General features: G+C 48.2%; 1 protein-coding gene across 1 annotated transcript in view; it reads left to right on the plus strand.

Moving 5' to 3' along the window:
* Positions 1-13,057, plus strand: part of TM9SF4 (transmembrane 9 superfamily member 4) — a 33,017-nt gene that overhangs the window by 14,604 nt on the left and 5,356 nt on the right. The window contains exons 6-15 of the mRNA XM_090286212.1: positions 267-390; positions 1,612-1,730; positions 1,826-1,937; positions 3,273-3,343; positions 5,751-5,883; positions 6,856-6,937; positions 7,032-7,107; positions 9,956-10,039; positions 11,634-11,809; positions 12,495-12,558. Coding sequence (XP_090142338.1) covers positions 267-390; positions 1,612-1,730; positions 1,826-1,937; positions 3,273-3,343; positions 5,751-5,883; positions 6,856-6,937; positions 7,032-7,107; positions 9,956-10,039; positions 11,634-11,809; positions 12,495-12,558 — 1,041 coding nt within the window. The remainder of the gene's footprint in view (positions 1-266; positions 391-1,611; positions 1,731-1,825; positions 1,938-3,272; positions 3,344-5,750; positions 5,884-6,855; positions 6,938-7,031; positions 7,108-9,955; positions 10,040-11,633; positions 11,810-12,494; positions 12,559-13,057) is intronic.

Here is a 13,057-nt window from a genome sequence, read left to right on the forward strand (position 1 = left end):
TTGGGGAGACAAGGTGAAATGATGATAATCAGTTGCTGGAAGGCCTTGAATGCCAGGCTTAGAGATGGCTTGCGTCTGGTAAACCCTAGGGAGCCCTGGAGGGTTTCTGAGCACAGGAGAGCTGTGAGAGCATTGTTTTTGGAAGGTTGGGACAACTGGTCTGTTGGACAGGGGGAGTGACCTGATACCTAGGGGCGTCTCCCAGAGTGATTTCCTGGTTGTCTCTTGGCTCCTGGTTATTTTGTTTTCTCGTTGGTCTGTTCCAGATCTACCTGCACAATCACCTCTCGTTCATCCTTTACTACCACCGAGAGGACCTGGAAGAGGACCAGGAGCACACATACCGTGTCGTCCGCTTCGAGGTGATTCCCCAGAGCATCAGGCTGGAGGGTGAGTGGGGAGGTGTGGCCAGAGGGGCAGGGCTGGTGGATGGGCCTGGGCTTTTACACCCAGGGTCTTCTCCTACTTGATTCCTTAAATAGCTGATAGCCCCCAATGTGGCATTGTGGCCCAGCCAAGGTAGGGTCACTGCATTCTCATTAGAGAAGATGGGGGACCAGGGGAGAACTGGTATCTGTTGTATCCTTGCCTGGCACCTTACCAATTTACCACCACTGGCAGCCCCCCGATATATTAATGATTATAGGTGAGGAAGCAGAGGCTCCGAGAGGTTGGTGACTTGGCCGTGACCAAATAACCACTTGAGGCTTGCTTAGGCCTCTCATAAGAACCAGCCAGCTCCGCCTGGGTTGAAGAAAAAGGGGCAATGGACTATACAGAGTTATCAAGCAACCAGTTTCTGTATTTCTCATCCTCTGTGTAAGTGATTGGTGTGGACCGAAATTGGCCCAGGGTCAGCAGACTTGGTCCAGGCTCACGTGTTAGCACTTGCTTACCACAGGATGCACTTTGATTTGGGAGGCCTGGCCTTTTGTCCACAGTGGTTGTGGGTGTTGGGGTTGGGGTTCTTGGTTTGTTTTTAAGCTGTGGAACCTAGTTTTCAAATAAAATCATACACGAAAGTCTCATATAAAACATCCTAGACTTTCAGAGCTCCATACTGCCTCTCCGCTGTGAGTGTCATGAGCACAGCTTTACATTTATTATGTGAATATTTTGACATTCTCTCTCCTCCATGGCTATTTGAGGTTAGAGACTTTGCTTTTCCCATCATTTTATTTCCAGCACAGTATCTGCATTGAATAAATGGACAGATAACAGTATGAATGAAGGAGGCATCTGAGTGAGTGGATGACTAAAGTACCAGAACTTTGGGGACTAAGTGAATGAGTAAACATCTGACAGAATGAGTCCATGTTGTTTTGCATGTTGAATGGGACTGATGGGATGGTAAGTGAATGTTTGAATTGAGTGAAGGAAGATTGATTGGTTAAATGAGGGACTCAGATCCCTCCCCGACACTCACCTCTGCAGCCCCTAAGACCCTTTGGAAGGTCAGGACTCTGCGAAGCTGTTCTCCCAGTCTGCACTCAGACCCCGGGTCCAGCAGCATGCCATCCCCTCAGGCAGCTCCTGAAGGCACCCTGCAGAACAGCCCTGGGTGGTAGCAATGGCCCCCACAGGAACAGACTGAGTCTCTGTCTCTCACAGACCTCAAAGTAGATGAGAAGAGTTCATGCACCCTGCCTGAGGGTACCAACTCCTCGCCCCAAGAAATTGACCCCACCAAGGAAAATCAGCTGTACTTCACCTACTCTGTACACTGGGAGGTGAGAAGGGGCTGAAGCCCACAGCAGGGGGGGAGGGTTCTGGTCTTGGCAGGAGCGGTCTAGCAGGACTTCTAAGTGCTTACTCCCCCCACCAGGAAAGTGACATCAAATGGGCCTCTCGCTGGGACACTTACCTGACTATGAGTGACGTGCAGATCCACTGGTTTTCTATCATTAACTCCGTAGTTGTGGTCTTCTTCCTATCAGGTGAGAGATCTGTGGGTTGGAGGGTGGAGAGGACAAGGGAGTGAGGGATAAGGGCCTGAGGCATCACATCACTTACAGGACTTCTCAGGTGTTCTTGGGGCCAAGCATGGGTCAGAAACAGGCCTCAGGGCCCTGCGGCAAGCGTCAGGTACACAAAGGTGAACAATATTGGGTCTCTCCTCTGGAGAACTCCTAGAGGGGATGGGTACCCCTCATGTACACGTTCAGTCAGCAAGACTTTGTTGTTGCACATTCTGTGCAGGCACCATGCCACATGCTGGGGTATGGTGGTGAGCAGACCCAGCCCAGTTTCTGCCCTCAGAGTCTATTCTGGTGGTGGGAGAGAGAGAAAAAAACAAAGAACTAGTGGAGAGGTCAGTACTATGAAGCAGATAAACAAGGTGGCCAATACATAGCCCTGAGGAAAAGGTGAAGGCTACTTTAGAGAATACCTCTCTGAATGAGGAGGAGCCACCATTTGAAGAACCAGGGAAAGACTGGTCCAGCAAGGGTCTCTGCCCTGCAGTGGGATGGCAAGAGGGTGGTGAGCAGGGGGCAGGGTGATGGGTAGAGGTAAAGTGAAACCGATCATTTCAGTGTCATATAAGAAGTAAAGGTAATACTAGTTACTGTTTAATATAATAAACATTTAACCCAGGGCTCAGCTGCTGTGCTAATATACACTTTATAAGCATGTCAATCCTTGAAGTCCCATGAGTTAAGTTAGTTTGAGGTCATACAACCCATTGTCTTAACCACTATGTTGTGCTGCCTGAAGAGGTAAACGGGGGTGTGAAAATACAAGTTGAGGCGGGGGAGGGAGCTCTGAATGGCTGGGGTGAGTCTTAAAGCCTGGGTAGGAGTCAGTCAGGGCAGAGTGGGGCATTCCAGGCAAACGATAGCCTGGGTAAAGGCATGGAGGTGAGAGGGCAATGCAGCTGTGAACTGATAACAAAAGCAGCAAAGAATCAGGGGCGAGTAGAGGAGGGGAGCCTGGGAGGAGATGAGGCTGGAGAAGCTGGTAGGACCAGGCCATGGAGTAGCTGTGATCCTGTTCTCCCTGGAATAAAAAGCAATGTCCTATGGCTGCCTGTACCCATTCCAGCAGCTCTTTCCTTCCCCTAACTAGGGGGGAGCTCTTTGTGAACTGCTGCCAGAGTAGCTGGAGTGGAGCTATGCCCAGGAGTGGATCCAAGGCAGCTGTATAGCCAGTTCTCACTGGAGGAAGCCACACATGCCAGTCATCCCTCAGTGAAGTGCCAATCCCAGGAGAACATACAGCACAGGAGACTTGATTGGTAGTGCTGACGACTCTCCCTCTCCTGTTTGTTTCAGGCATCCTGAGCATGATTATCATCCGCACCCTCCGAAAGGATATCGCCAACTATAACAAAGAGGATGACATTGTACGAGGTCTTGGCTGGGGAGGAATGGACTTGGAGAGGGAGGGCAGTTAGCAGTAGGGCTCTAGGTCTGCCAGACCAGAAAGGGGTGTGTGTGTGTGTGTGTGTGTGTGTGTGTGTGTGTGTGTGTTACTTATAGAGTAAAATGTTTAACAGGAAAAAAATGTTTAATGACCCAAAATGATGAGGATAGGCTTTCTAACTTCTATGCATAAAACAATGAAAGAAATCACAGAAGAAAAAAAAAACCTTGATGAAATTGACATTAAATATTTTAAAACTGATAAAAGGTTACACAGTTAAAAGAATTGTTATAAAACCCATCTTGTTCTTTTAAAAAAATCTGAAGTCTCTAATGTGATAATGAACAAAGAATTTATAGATCAGGAACTGTACATGGCTAGTAAACATGGAAAACTGATCACCTCAGAGATAAACCCTCAAAACTGCAGATTCAAAAAATCATGAGAAGACAGTTTTGGACATTCAAAATAGTATCAACTTTTATTTTTAGGTATAACTAACTTTTGCAAGTTAACATAAGATAAACACTTTTCTGTGCCACCCATGCAAGTGTAAAGTGATAGTTCTCTGAAAAGTAATTAATTGGCAGTACATATAATACAGTACATACTGTAAAATAGCTTGTTTTGACCCAGTAACTCTTAGAATGTTTCTAAGGGAAGCATCAGAAACACAAAGACCTGGTCTAGAAATATTTATAATTTAAAACACTGGATATTGCCCAATATTTTATACTGATGGATTGGTTATATTATGGTATGGCTATATAATGAAAAAGTATACAAACATTAAAATAGTACTTCTAAAGAGTATTTGTTGGCATAAGAAAATGTTCACAAACATCAACTGAAAATAACAAGTACATAGTAAATGTACCAACTTCATTGTTTACAAATTATATACACATATACACGTATACATGAGGCTGACCTGCCCCACGTTCAGGCGCCAGGTGAGACTGAGCTGCCTCCAACGCCCCAGCTCGGTTGGAAACTACTCTGTCCAGCAGAGGTTTCACGGCCACGGCGGAACAAATATATCCAGGACACTGTATTTTGTCTGGGGGGTAGGGAGGCGGCTGTTCTCTCTAGTGGAGAAAGCGTAAGACCTCCATTCCTCATGCTTTTTATTGAGAAGGGTATGCATGGGAGGTACAAGGTCAAAATTCATAAATCATCAATAGCTTTTAGGCGCCTGGATTACAGTTGACAGTTACAGATTATAGATATCAATATAGAGGGCACAGTGGCCAGTCTGTGTTAGGGTCTATTAAACATCTTGATGCCACACTGGCATTAGGTGCAAGGTTTCATATACTCCTTGCTAGAGATTGTTTATAGTTAACTAGGAGATAAGAAAAGCAGAGCAAGCTCCAAAGCATAAGCATTCTTTAAATCCAATTGCCATGGAAACCCTCTGAATGGCCTTTGGCCATGTCTCCCGCATAGCCTTCCAGTGTTCTGTTGCAACTTAAAGACAACCTGGGGGTGGCAAGTCTGGTTCACAGCTGGGGTTACAATTCCAGAAACCTCAAGAAGCGGTTCCCACATGTACATACACAAAGGACTAAAGGAAATATATGAAAACAATGGTATCATTGTATATAAATCATTTTATTTTCTATATCTTTTTGAAATCTTTGAGTATTTATGAGTTTTATATCGTTCATTTTTTGTAGATTTTTAAAAATTTTTCTATAGTAAACACTGCTTTTTGATCATTTGAATATTGTGCCATATACCAACATTTTTTTACTTTTTTTATATAGCTAAGAGCACATATTATTTTTATAATCTTAAAAAAAATAAATTGCTTTGCCCTGGCCCAGTGTGGCTCAGTTGGTTGGGTATCGTCCCACAGACGGAAAGGTCGTGGGTTTGATTTTTGGTCAGGGCACATGCCTAGGTTGTGGGTTCAGTCCCCAGTCAAGGAGCATACGAAAGACAACCAATCGATCTTTCTCTCTCACATCGATGTTTCTCTCCCTCTCTTTCTTCCTCACTTTCTCTCTTTCTAAAAAAGCAATAAAAAAATGCCCTTAGATGAGGATAAAAATAAAAATAATAAAATAAATTGCTTCTAAATCTCACCATCCAAAAACTATCATAGTTAACATTTTAGTATGTTGATGCTTACATTATTTTTCCATGCATTAGGTTTGTGGAATTTGGGGAGGAGTTTTCCCTTTATGTAGCTCTAAGTTTCATGTTTGTGCCCTCCCTGACCCATGTGACAGTTCTCTTAACACTTCTGTGTCAGAGCAGAGCTGACTGACACCTGGGGAACCATCAGCCATAGTCAGAGTAGGCCCTTGCGTGGTCCGTACATAGGAGCTAACTTCTCCAGAGCCAAAGAAGCAGCCTCATTTTCTGGCCCTTCGCTGTAGGAAGACACCATGGAAGAGTCTGGGTGGAAGTTGGTGCATGGTGACGTCTTCAGGCCACCCCAGTACCCCATGATCCTCAGCTCCCTGCTGGGCTCAGGCATTCAGCTCTTCTGTATGATCCTCATCGTCATCTGTGAGTGGGCCTGGTGGCCTGGTGTGGGAGGCTGTCACCGAGCAGCCTGGGCCTGAGTCAGAGAGGGTGGGCTTTCCTTCCCGGAGATGGAGGCATGTCTGGATCTCTGGGCTGTCCATCCCAGCAGAGAGTGGGTCCTCTCCACCCTGGGCTCTGGTAACTCGATCCTCCTCAGAGCCTTCCAGCATTGCTGATGTCCCCCCATGTCCACCTGTCAGTGAAGCCACTCAGTGCTGTGAGGTTGGCTTCCTTTTGCTGTCAGGCATTAAGTGATTTACCGAGTCAGCACCAGGATGCGGGCTGAAATCAGATCTTTTTTTTCTCAAAACAACCCTCCAGAAACTAATACATAATAGTTACATTCTGAAGTCAGTCTGCCTAAAAATTCTTTAATAACCATTTTATCCATCTTTTTATTGACATATTATAACATTGTATTAGTATAAGGTGTACAACAAAATGATTTGATGCATGTATATATTGTGAAATGATCACCATAATAAGTTTAGTTAACATCTGTCACCTCATCTGGTCCCTTTTTTTTCCTTGGGATGAGAACTTTTAAGATCTAAGCTCGTACCAACTAATATGCCTAAATTTGTATCTCAACTCCAAGCTTTGTGACCTTAACCCCTGTGAGCGTCAGTTTTCCCATCTAAGAAATGGGGACATGAACCTCCACCTCAGGGTTGATAAGGCAGAGCAGTGAGCTGGTGTTCGTCATGCTCTCAGCACAATGCCTGGTTGGTTGCAAGTGCCGTGTGCGTTGCAAGCTGCAGTTAAGATGCAGCCAGCCAAGGCCCAGCACCTGCCGCGCCTCAGAACCCCAGCTACGACCTAGTCTTCTGAAGAGAGGACGGGAGTATACTTATCTTACCCCATCTGCCCAGGACATGTCAGCCCTCCCGGGATGGGGGATGGGGCCTGGTGATCAGCCACTCTGACTTTCTTCTCCCTCCCTGCCCTCCATAGTTGTGGCCATGCTTGGGATGCTGTCACCCTCCAGCCGGGGAGCTCTCATGACCACTGCGTGCTTCCTCTTCATGTTCATGGGGTAGGTGTGTCGAAGCGGGCTCCAGGGGTTGGCACTCAGCAGCTGCGCTCCAGCTAACAGGTCCCTTGGTGTGGATCCCTGCCATTTCCCACAGGGTGTTCGGTGGATTTTCCGCTGGCCGTCTGTACCGCACTCTAAAAGGCCATCGGTGGAAGAAAGGAGCCTTCTGTGTAAGTGTCCTCAGCCTCCTCCCAGTTTTGGTGGGAAGCAGAGAAGCTTCTTCCTGGGCTCCTCAGGAACAGTGTGGGCCAGCTCTGGGAGAGTTTTAGGGCCAGAGGCCGAGCAGCAGCATGATGGACAGGGAAGAGTACATCCTGAGGGTCAGGAATGCTGGGCTCTTAGCCACAGGCACGCAGGACCTCATAGGGCCTTAGTTGCCACAACCATAAAGTGAGGGGATTGAGTTTATGTGATATTTAGCCTACATAGTCTGATGTCTTAATCAAGAGAAGAAATAGAGGATTCAGAATAATAGAATTTAACCACCAAGCCCAAGTGTGAAAATTAAAAGGTCATAAACTGATCAGGGCTGCTGGGAGTGGTACACCCTGCCCAATAGCAAGGCGCAGAAGAGAGGAGGCCCTTTGTCACCATCAGCCTATTTTCCAGACTGTGTTGCCTCTATTCTCCTTCCCTCTATCTTCCATCAGGCCATAGAAATTAAAGGATGCCAGGAGCTAACCCGACCTCCCAGGGAGCTGTGAGGCCTTTAGAGGACCAGGGAGTCCCTTGGGGCCAAACTTGGAGGAGCCTTTAGTCCCAGCATTCTGAAATTATGTAGAAAGCCTGGGGGAGGGGAGCTTAAACTCAGACTGTCTCAGCTCTGGCTGCCACAGCCCTGGCACACAGTAAACCCTCAGTATAGAAGAGAAGTAACAGTGATTATTCTGGAAGGATCAAAAAAGGTTCCAGAATTCTTGATACATCAAGCATTTTTCTCAAGACATTGTGTGTGATCTACAGAGGCATAAAACCCTGTCTTCTCCTCCCCTGGTGAGACTTCCCTGGTAAGGTTTCCCACCAGATGCCCTCCAGGATCTCCCCAGTGGGTCTCCCACAGACCTAGTCTTTCCCCAAGCCCGCTCTTTGAATCTGGTGGCACTGTCATTCACCCAGGCCCCCAGTCCAGACACCTGCATAGCTTCCTTTGCTCCTTCTACTTCCTCATGCCCCACCGCCTCCTCTGATACCAAGTGTTAAGAGTTTTCCTGCCAGATAGTCCATGAATTCCCTCCCATCTCCGTGTCTAGGATTCTTGCCCAAGTTTAGGCATCTTCACCTCTCGCCTCAACCCTTGGCTATCCTAGGCTTCCCTGGTCTCCATGCAAGTGTCTGACCCTTCCCTGGTGCTCTGACTCCCTCACAGGTGGGCATCCCCTACAGCCCGCAGCAGTGCGGGTGTATGATTGCTCTTCTCTCCTCCAGCCTCTGCCATCGACTCTACCCGGGCATACCCCACTCCCCATTCTCTCACTTCATTTTTTAATCCTTACTAGTTCCAGCATCACTCCTTTAGGAGCCTGCCTCCCCCTCCTCTTTCTGTGTGCTCTTCTGTGCCCCAGAGGAGCCTGCATAGATCTGTGCCTACAAGTAGCACCATGTATGTTATTTCTTATCTGTGGATCTGTCTTTCCTCCAGGAACTCTTCCTGTTCTTGCCCCTGGTATCAGTCAGTGTCCAGTCGTAAATATCAGCCAGGAAGGCAGATTAGTAATTCCCTGCTACATGGCAGAGTAAAGCGGGAATATACAGGAAGGGAGGAAATGACATTTGAGCTAGGCCTTGAGGGTTTCAGATAGATGAAGGTGGCCAGCAGGGAGTTCTCAGGTTCTGGAATCTAGATCCTAGTCCTGGCTCTGTTCTTTCCCTGGTTGGTAACCTTGAACAGCCCTCTGAGCCTGTTTTCCCATCTCTCCAGTGGGGGTGGCTGCACCTGCCTCTGGGGGTTGTGTGGATGGAAGAGACTGAGCATGAAAGGTTCTTGGTACGTTAGCACTCAGGAGGCAGGGACCCTGCTGCGTTGATAACTCTACTACATAAAGGGACAGGGACATGCCCGAGCAGTGACCAGTTATTGGATTGGGGGGACTATGGGTCAGAGATGACACTGGCACTGGAGCTTGAGTGCCAGATTGCAGAGGGCTTCAGGCATTGAGGTCAGTGACCCTCCTGGACGCTCAGGCGCCACAGCGGTGAAGGAGGCGCGACTGCAGTTCTGGGGCTTTGGTTCTACGTGCCAAGGCTCCAACCTAAGAGATTCTGACTGAATAGGGTACAGCACAGGGCGGCAGGAGCACGGGCTCCAAAGTCAGACTGCCTAGGTTTGAACCTGAGTTCCACCCGTAACTGACTGTGGGGGGGGGGGGGGGCAGGGGGGTTTGTATTTAGCATGGCTGGGCCTCAGTGTCCTCAGTCCCCATCTAGGCCTATAGTGAGAATTAGGTGGCATGGTGCATGTGTAGAGCTTAGCACCTGCACCTCTAAGACTCAAAGCTTAATCACCTGTCTGGGCAGTTTGGGCTGGCACCCAGACATACATGTTTGTAAGTTATTCATTCAGTCCTAACCTGTTGGGCATCGTCCTGCAAAGCAAAAGGTTGCTGGGTCGATATCTGTTTTGGCTCATGCCTAGGTTGCAGACTTGGTCCCTGATCGATGTTTCTGTCCCTCTCTTTCTCCCTCCCTTTCCTTCTCTCTTAAAAAAAAAAAAAAGGTTATTAATTTATTCCTTATTCAACAAATATTTATTGAGCAGCTGCTGCATTCTTAAGTCTAGGAGTACATCAGTGACCAGGAGGGCCCACTCTTGCCCGATCTGTGGGGTAGGCAGACACTGATTAGGTAGCAACAATATGGAATTACAAACTGGACGGAGAACAGCAGTCCTGCCTAGCCTGGGGATCAGGGATTGCCTTCTAGGGGGAATGATTCTTGAGTCCTGGAGGACAAGGAGGGGTTGAGAACCTCTAGGGTGGGGGCCTAAGTGAAGCTCCCCAACTTGGTCCCTCTTGCTTCCAGACAGCAACGCTGTACCCTGGCGTGGTTTTCGGCATTTGCTTCATATTGAATTGCTTCATCTGGGGAAAGCACTCGTCAGGAGCGGTAAGTGCCCTCCCCACCAAGGGAGGGCCAGCTGTGCTCAGCTCTGCTCCCGCAGCTCACTTCCTGTTGTTCCCTTCCCTTTTCTGAGTCTCCAAAGTTCTGTTTCCAGCCCTAGGGGCTGAGGGCTGTCTGGGGTTTCCCCAGCCCTGCCCATCTTTTTGCCCAAGCCCTGGCCTTCCTGTGAGCTTTTTCAGACTGCTAGCCAAAGCTTACTTCTCTATGCCGAGGTTTCCACAGTCCAGGGGCCATCTGGGGAATTTCCCTTTGCCCCAACCAAGGGAAAGCTGCTTGGTGTGAGTTGATTAGGTCAGTATTCCAAACAGCACTCTCCTCCAGGAGTCCCTGTGCCTCAACACCAGCCCCTTCGGGTCGTCCTGTCCTCAGGGAAATCCTGCCAGTCCCAGTCGTCGTTAACAGCTGCCCAGGACTCATTGAGTAGGACTATGAACTCAGCTGAACGTCAGGAGATGGGGTCTTGATCCAGATGTAAGGCTGTGGTAGAGGTAGGGCAGGCATTTGGCCTTCCCAGCCACAGCAGATGGAGCCCCCTCCCCTCAACCTGCAGGGGCTCATGAAAGGTCCTTGGGCGAGGCTTCCAGTTCCGGAGGCTGCCCTTGGGAAAAACAGAGTTGTGCTCTTCCTCTCACTTCCCTTTTTTTATACCTGTGTTCCTTCTGTCTTTCAACATTTTTCTCCCCATTACCAACTGCTCATTACCAGCATTCATTGTAGAAATTTTGGAAAGTACAGAGAAGTTAAGGAAGAAGTCAAAAATAACCCATAATCCTACCACTCAGAGATAAATACTGTGTAGATCTTTACTGTGTTTTTTCAGTCATTTCCCTTTTTTTTAAGATTTATTTAAATCGAATGATGTTATTTAAAATTATAAAATAATAGACATTTACATGGTGCTTTCTTTAGAATAAGTCCTATTCTAAATAGTTGACGTATATTAATTCATTTCTTCTTTTTTTGCATGATTCTTATAAAAACATAAGACTTTAGAGAAGAGGATGAAAAAGAAAATGAAAATCAGTTCTAATCCTCCATATTCCAGCTGAGGAAGTACTATTAACTTTCTGGCATAGGTCTTTTTAAGCACTTACACGTACAAATAGTGGGTGTTTTTATTAAAATGGAGTTCTAGACATACAGTTCTATAACCTGCTTCATTACTTAGTAGTATGTTGTAGGGTTTTATTTTAACAAAATGGGAACACACTATTTGTGCAGGGTTTTTTTTCCTTCACGTAACATACCAAACACATAGTGTCCCTTCATGTTCTCAGTTCCCTACTTCCCTGTTCTTTCCCCACTTCCTCCCTGGATGACAACATCTGGGATGCTGGGGTTCCACCTTCAGAGCCCAAATGGTCCACCATGTGCCACTCCACTTTTTCCCATGGCTGGCATCAGCTCCAGGAGGTTTTGGCCAGGAGCCCTGTGGGGGTGTGTCTGTAGGACCTTCCCCACCATGGTGGCCCTGCTGTACCCCTGCTTCCCGGGAGCCCGGAATGTCCTCCTCCTGCCTGCACAGCCCCCAGCCTGGGCATCAGGACCTCACTGGGGCCTTGTGGTGCTGTGTCCTCAGGTGCCCTTTCCCACCATGGTGGCCCTGCTGTGCATGTGGTTCGGGATCTCCCTGCCCCTCGTCTACCTGGGCTACTACTTCGGCTTCCGCAAGCAGCCCTATGACAACCCTGTGCGCACCAACCAGATTCCCCGGCAGATCCCTGAACAGCGGTGGTACATGAACCGATTTGTGGGGTGAGTCTCCAGCAGGGGCCTTCTGGAGTGGGTGAGGCCAACACTGCTCTGAGCTATCTCCTTAGGAAGATGTGGAAGAAGGTGCCCTCCACCCGAGGATGCTGTGACTGGCATTCTGCAGCTCAGCTGGCTCTAATAGACTTCATGATAAAGAGGACTGAGTTATTGCCAGTTTTGGTGGTGGCCTAGGAACTAGGACAGGGGAGGGGTGGGGACAGATGCGGTATCATAGGTTAAACCATCACTTGGACCTCACGCGAGTCACCCCGCCTATCCGTGCCTCAGTTTCCCCATCTATAAAATGGAGAGAACAGCCCTGGTAGGTGTGCCTCAGTGGACTGAGCGCCAGCCTGAGAACTGAAAGGTCACCAGTTCGAGTCCCAGTCAGGGCACATGCCTGGGTTGGGAGTGTGCGAGAGGCAAATGATTGATGTTTCTCTCCCTCTCTTTCTCCCTCCCTTCCCCTCTCTCTAAAAGTAAATAAATAAAAAATATATATTTTTTTAAATGGAGAGAACGATGCCGACCCTACTTACCTCTCAAGAGGCTATCATGATAGAAAAGCATGCTGAAAGAATTAGAACCACCACACTGTGGGAGCATTCTCAGCCAGGGTGGCTGGGTGGGGAGCCTCGGGCCTCCTGTGGCCGGGCTTCCTCGCAGCGTTAACCCTCCTGTTCTGCAGCATTCTCATGGCCGGGATCCTGCCCTTCGGTGCCATGTTCATCGAGCTTTTCTTCATCTTCAGTGTGAGTAGTGCTGTCTGCTCCCCACCCCCCGCACACGCCGCCTTCAGCCCTGCTAGCTTGGTCCCTACCCCTTCACTTAGGTGCCCTGCCTCTTACTGCCTGTGAAATTTCAGATGGGCCATTTAACTTCTTGGAGCCCCCATTTTTCACCCTGACACGGGGTAAGAGTCCTGCCTCTCAGGATGGCTTGGAAGGTCAAATGAGATGTGGCATGTGTGCAAGGTCTGGTGTGGGAGGGCTCAGTAAGTAGAAGCTGCTTCAGTAATACTGCGGTCAGTCACCACTATTACTAATATTGTCACATCCACTTTTATTTCCAAGTTCCTCCACATCTCTACTTGAGTTACTCAAAACTCTCAGGAAAGTAGGAGGAATGGGGCCTAATTATTAGGATCATTGTGAGGCTGCAGCATGATATCTATAAAAGGCATAGTGCCTGGCATTCAGGAAATGCTTGTTAAATTGTAGCTGTGGCCCTGGCCGGTGTGGCTCAGTTGGT

The sequence above is a fragment of the Furipterus horrens genome, unplaced genomic scaffold (genome assembly GCF_987537825.1).
Source record: "Furipterus horrens unplaced genomic scaffold, mFurHor1.1.pri manual_scaffold_8, whole genome shotgun sequence".
In the NCBI taxonomy this organism is placed as follows: Eukaryota; Metazoa; Chordata; class Mammalia; order Chiroptera; family Furipteridae; genus Furipterus; species Furipterus horrens.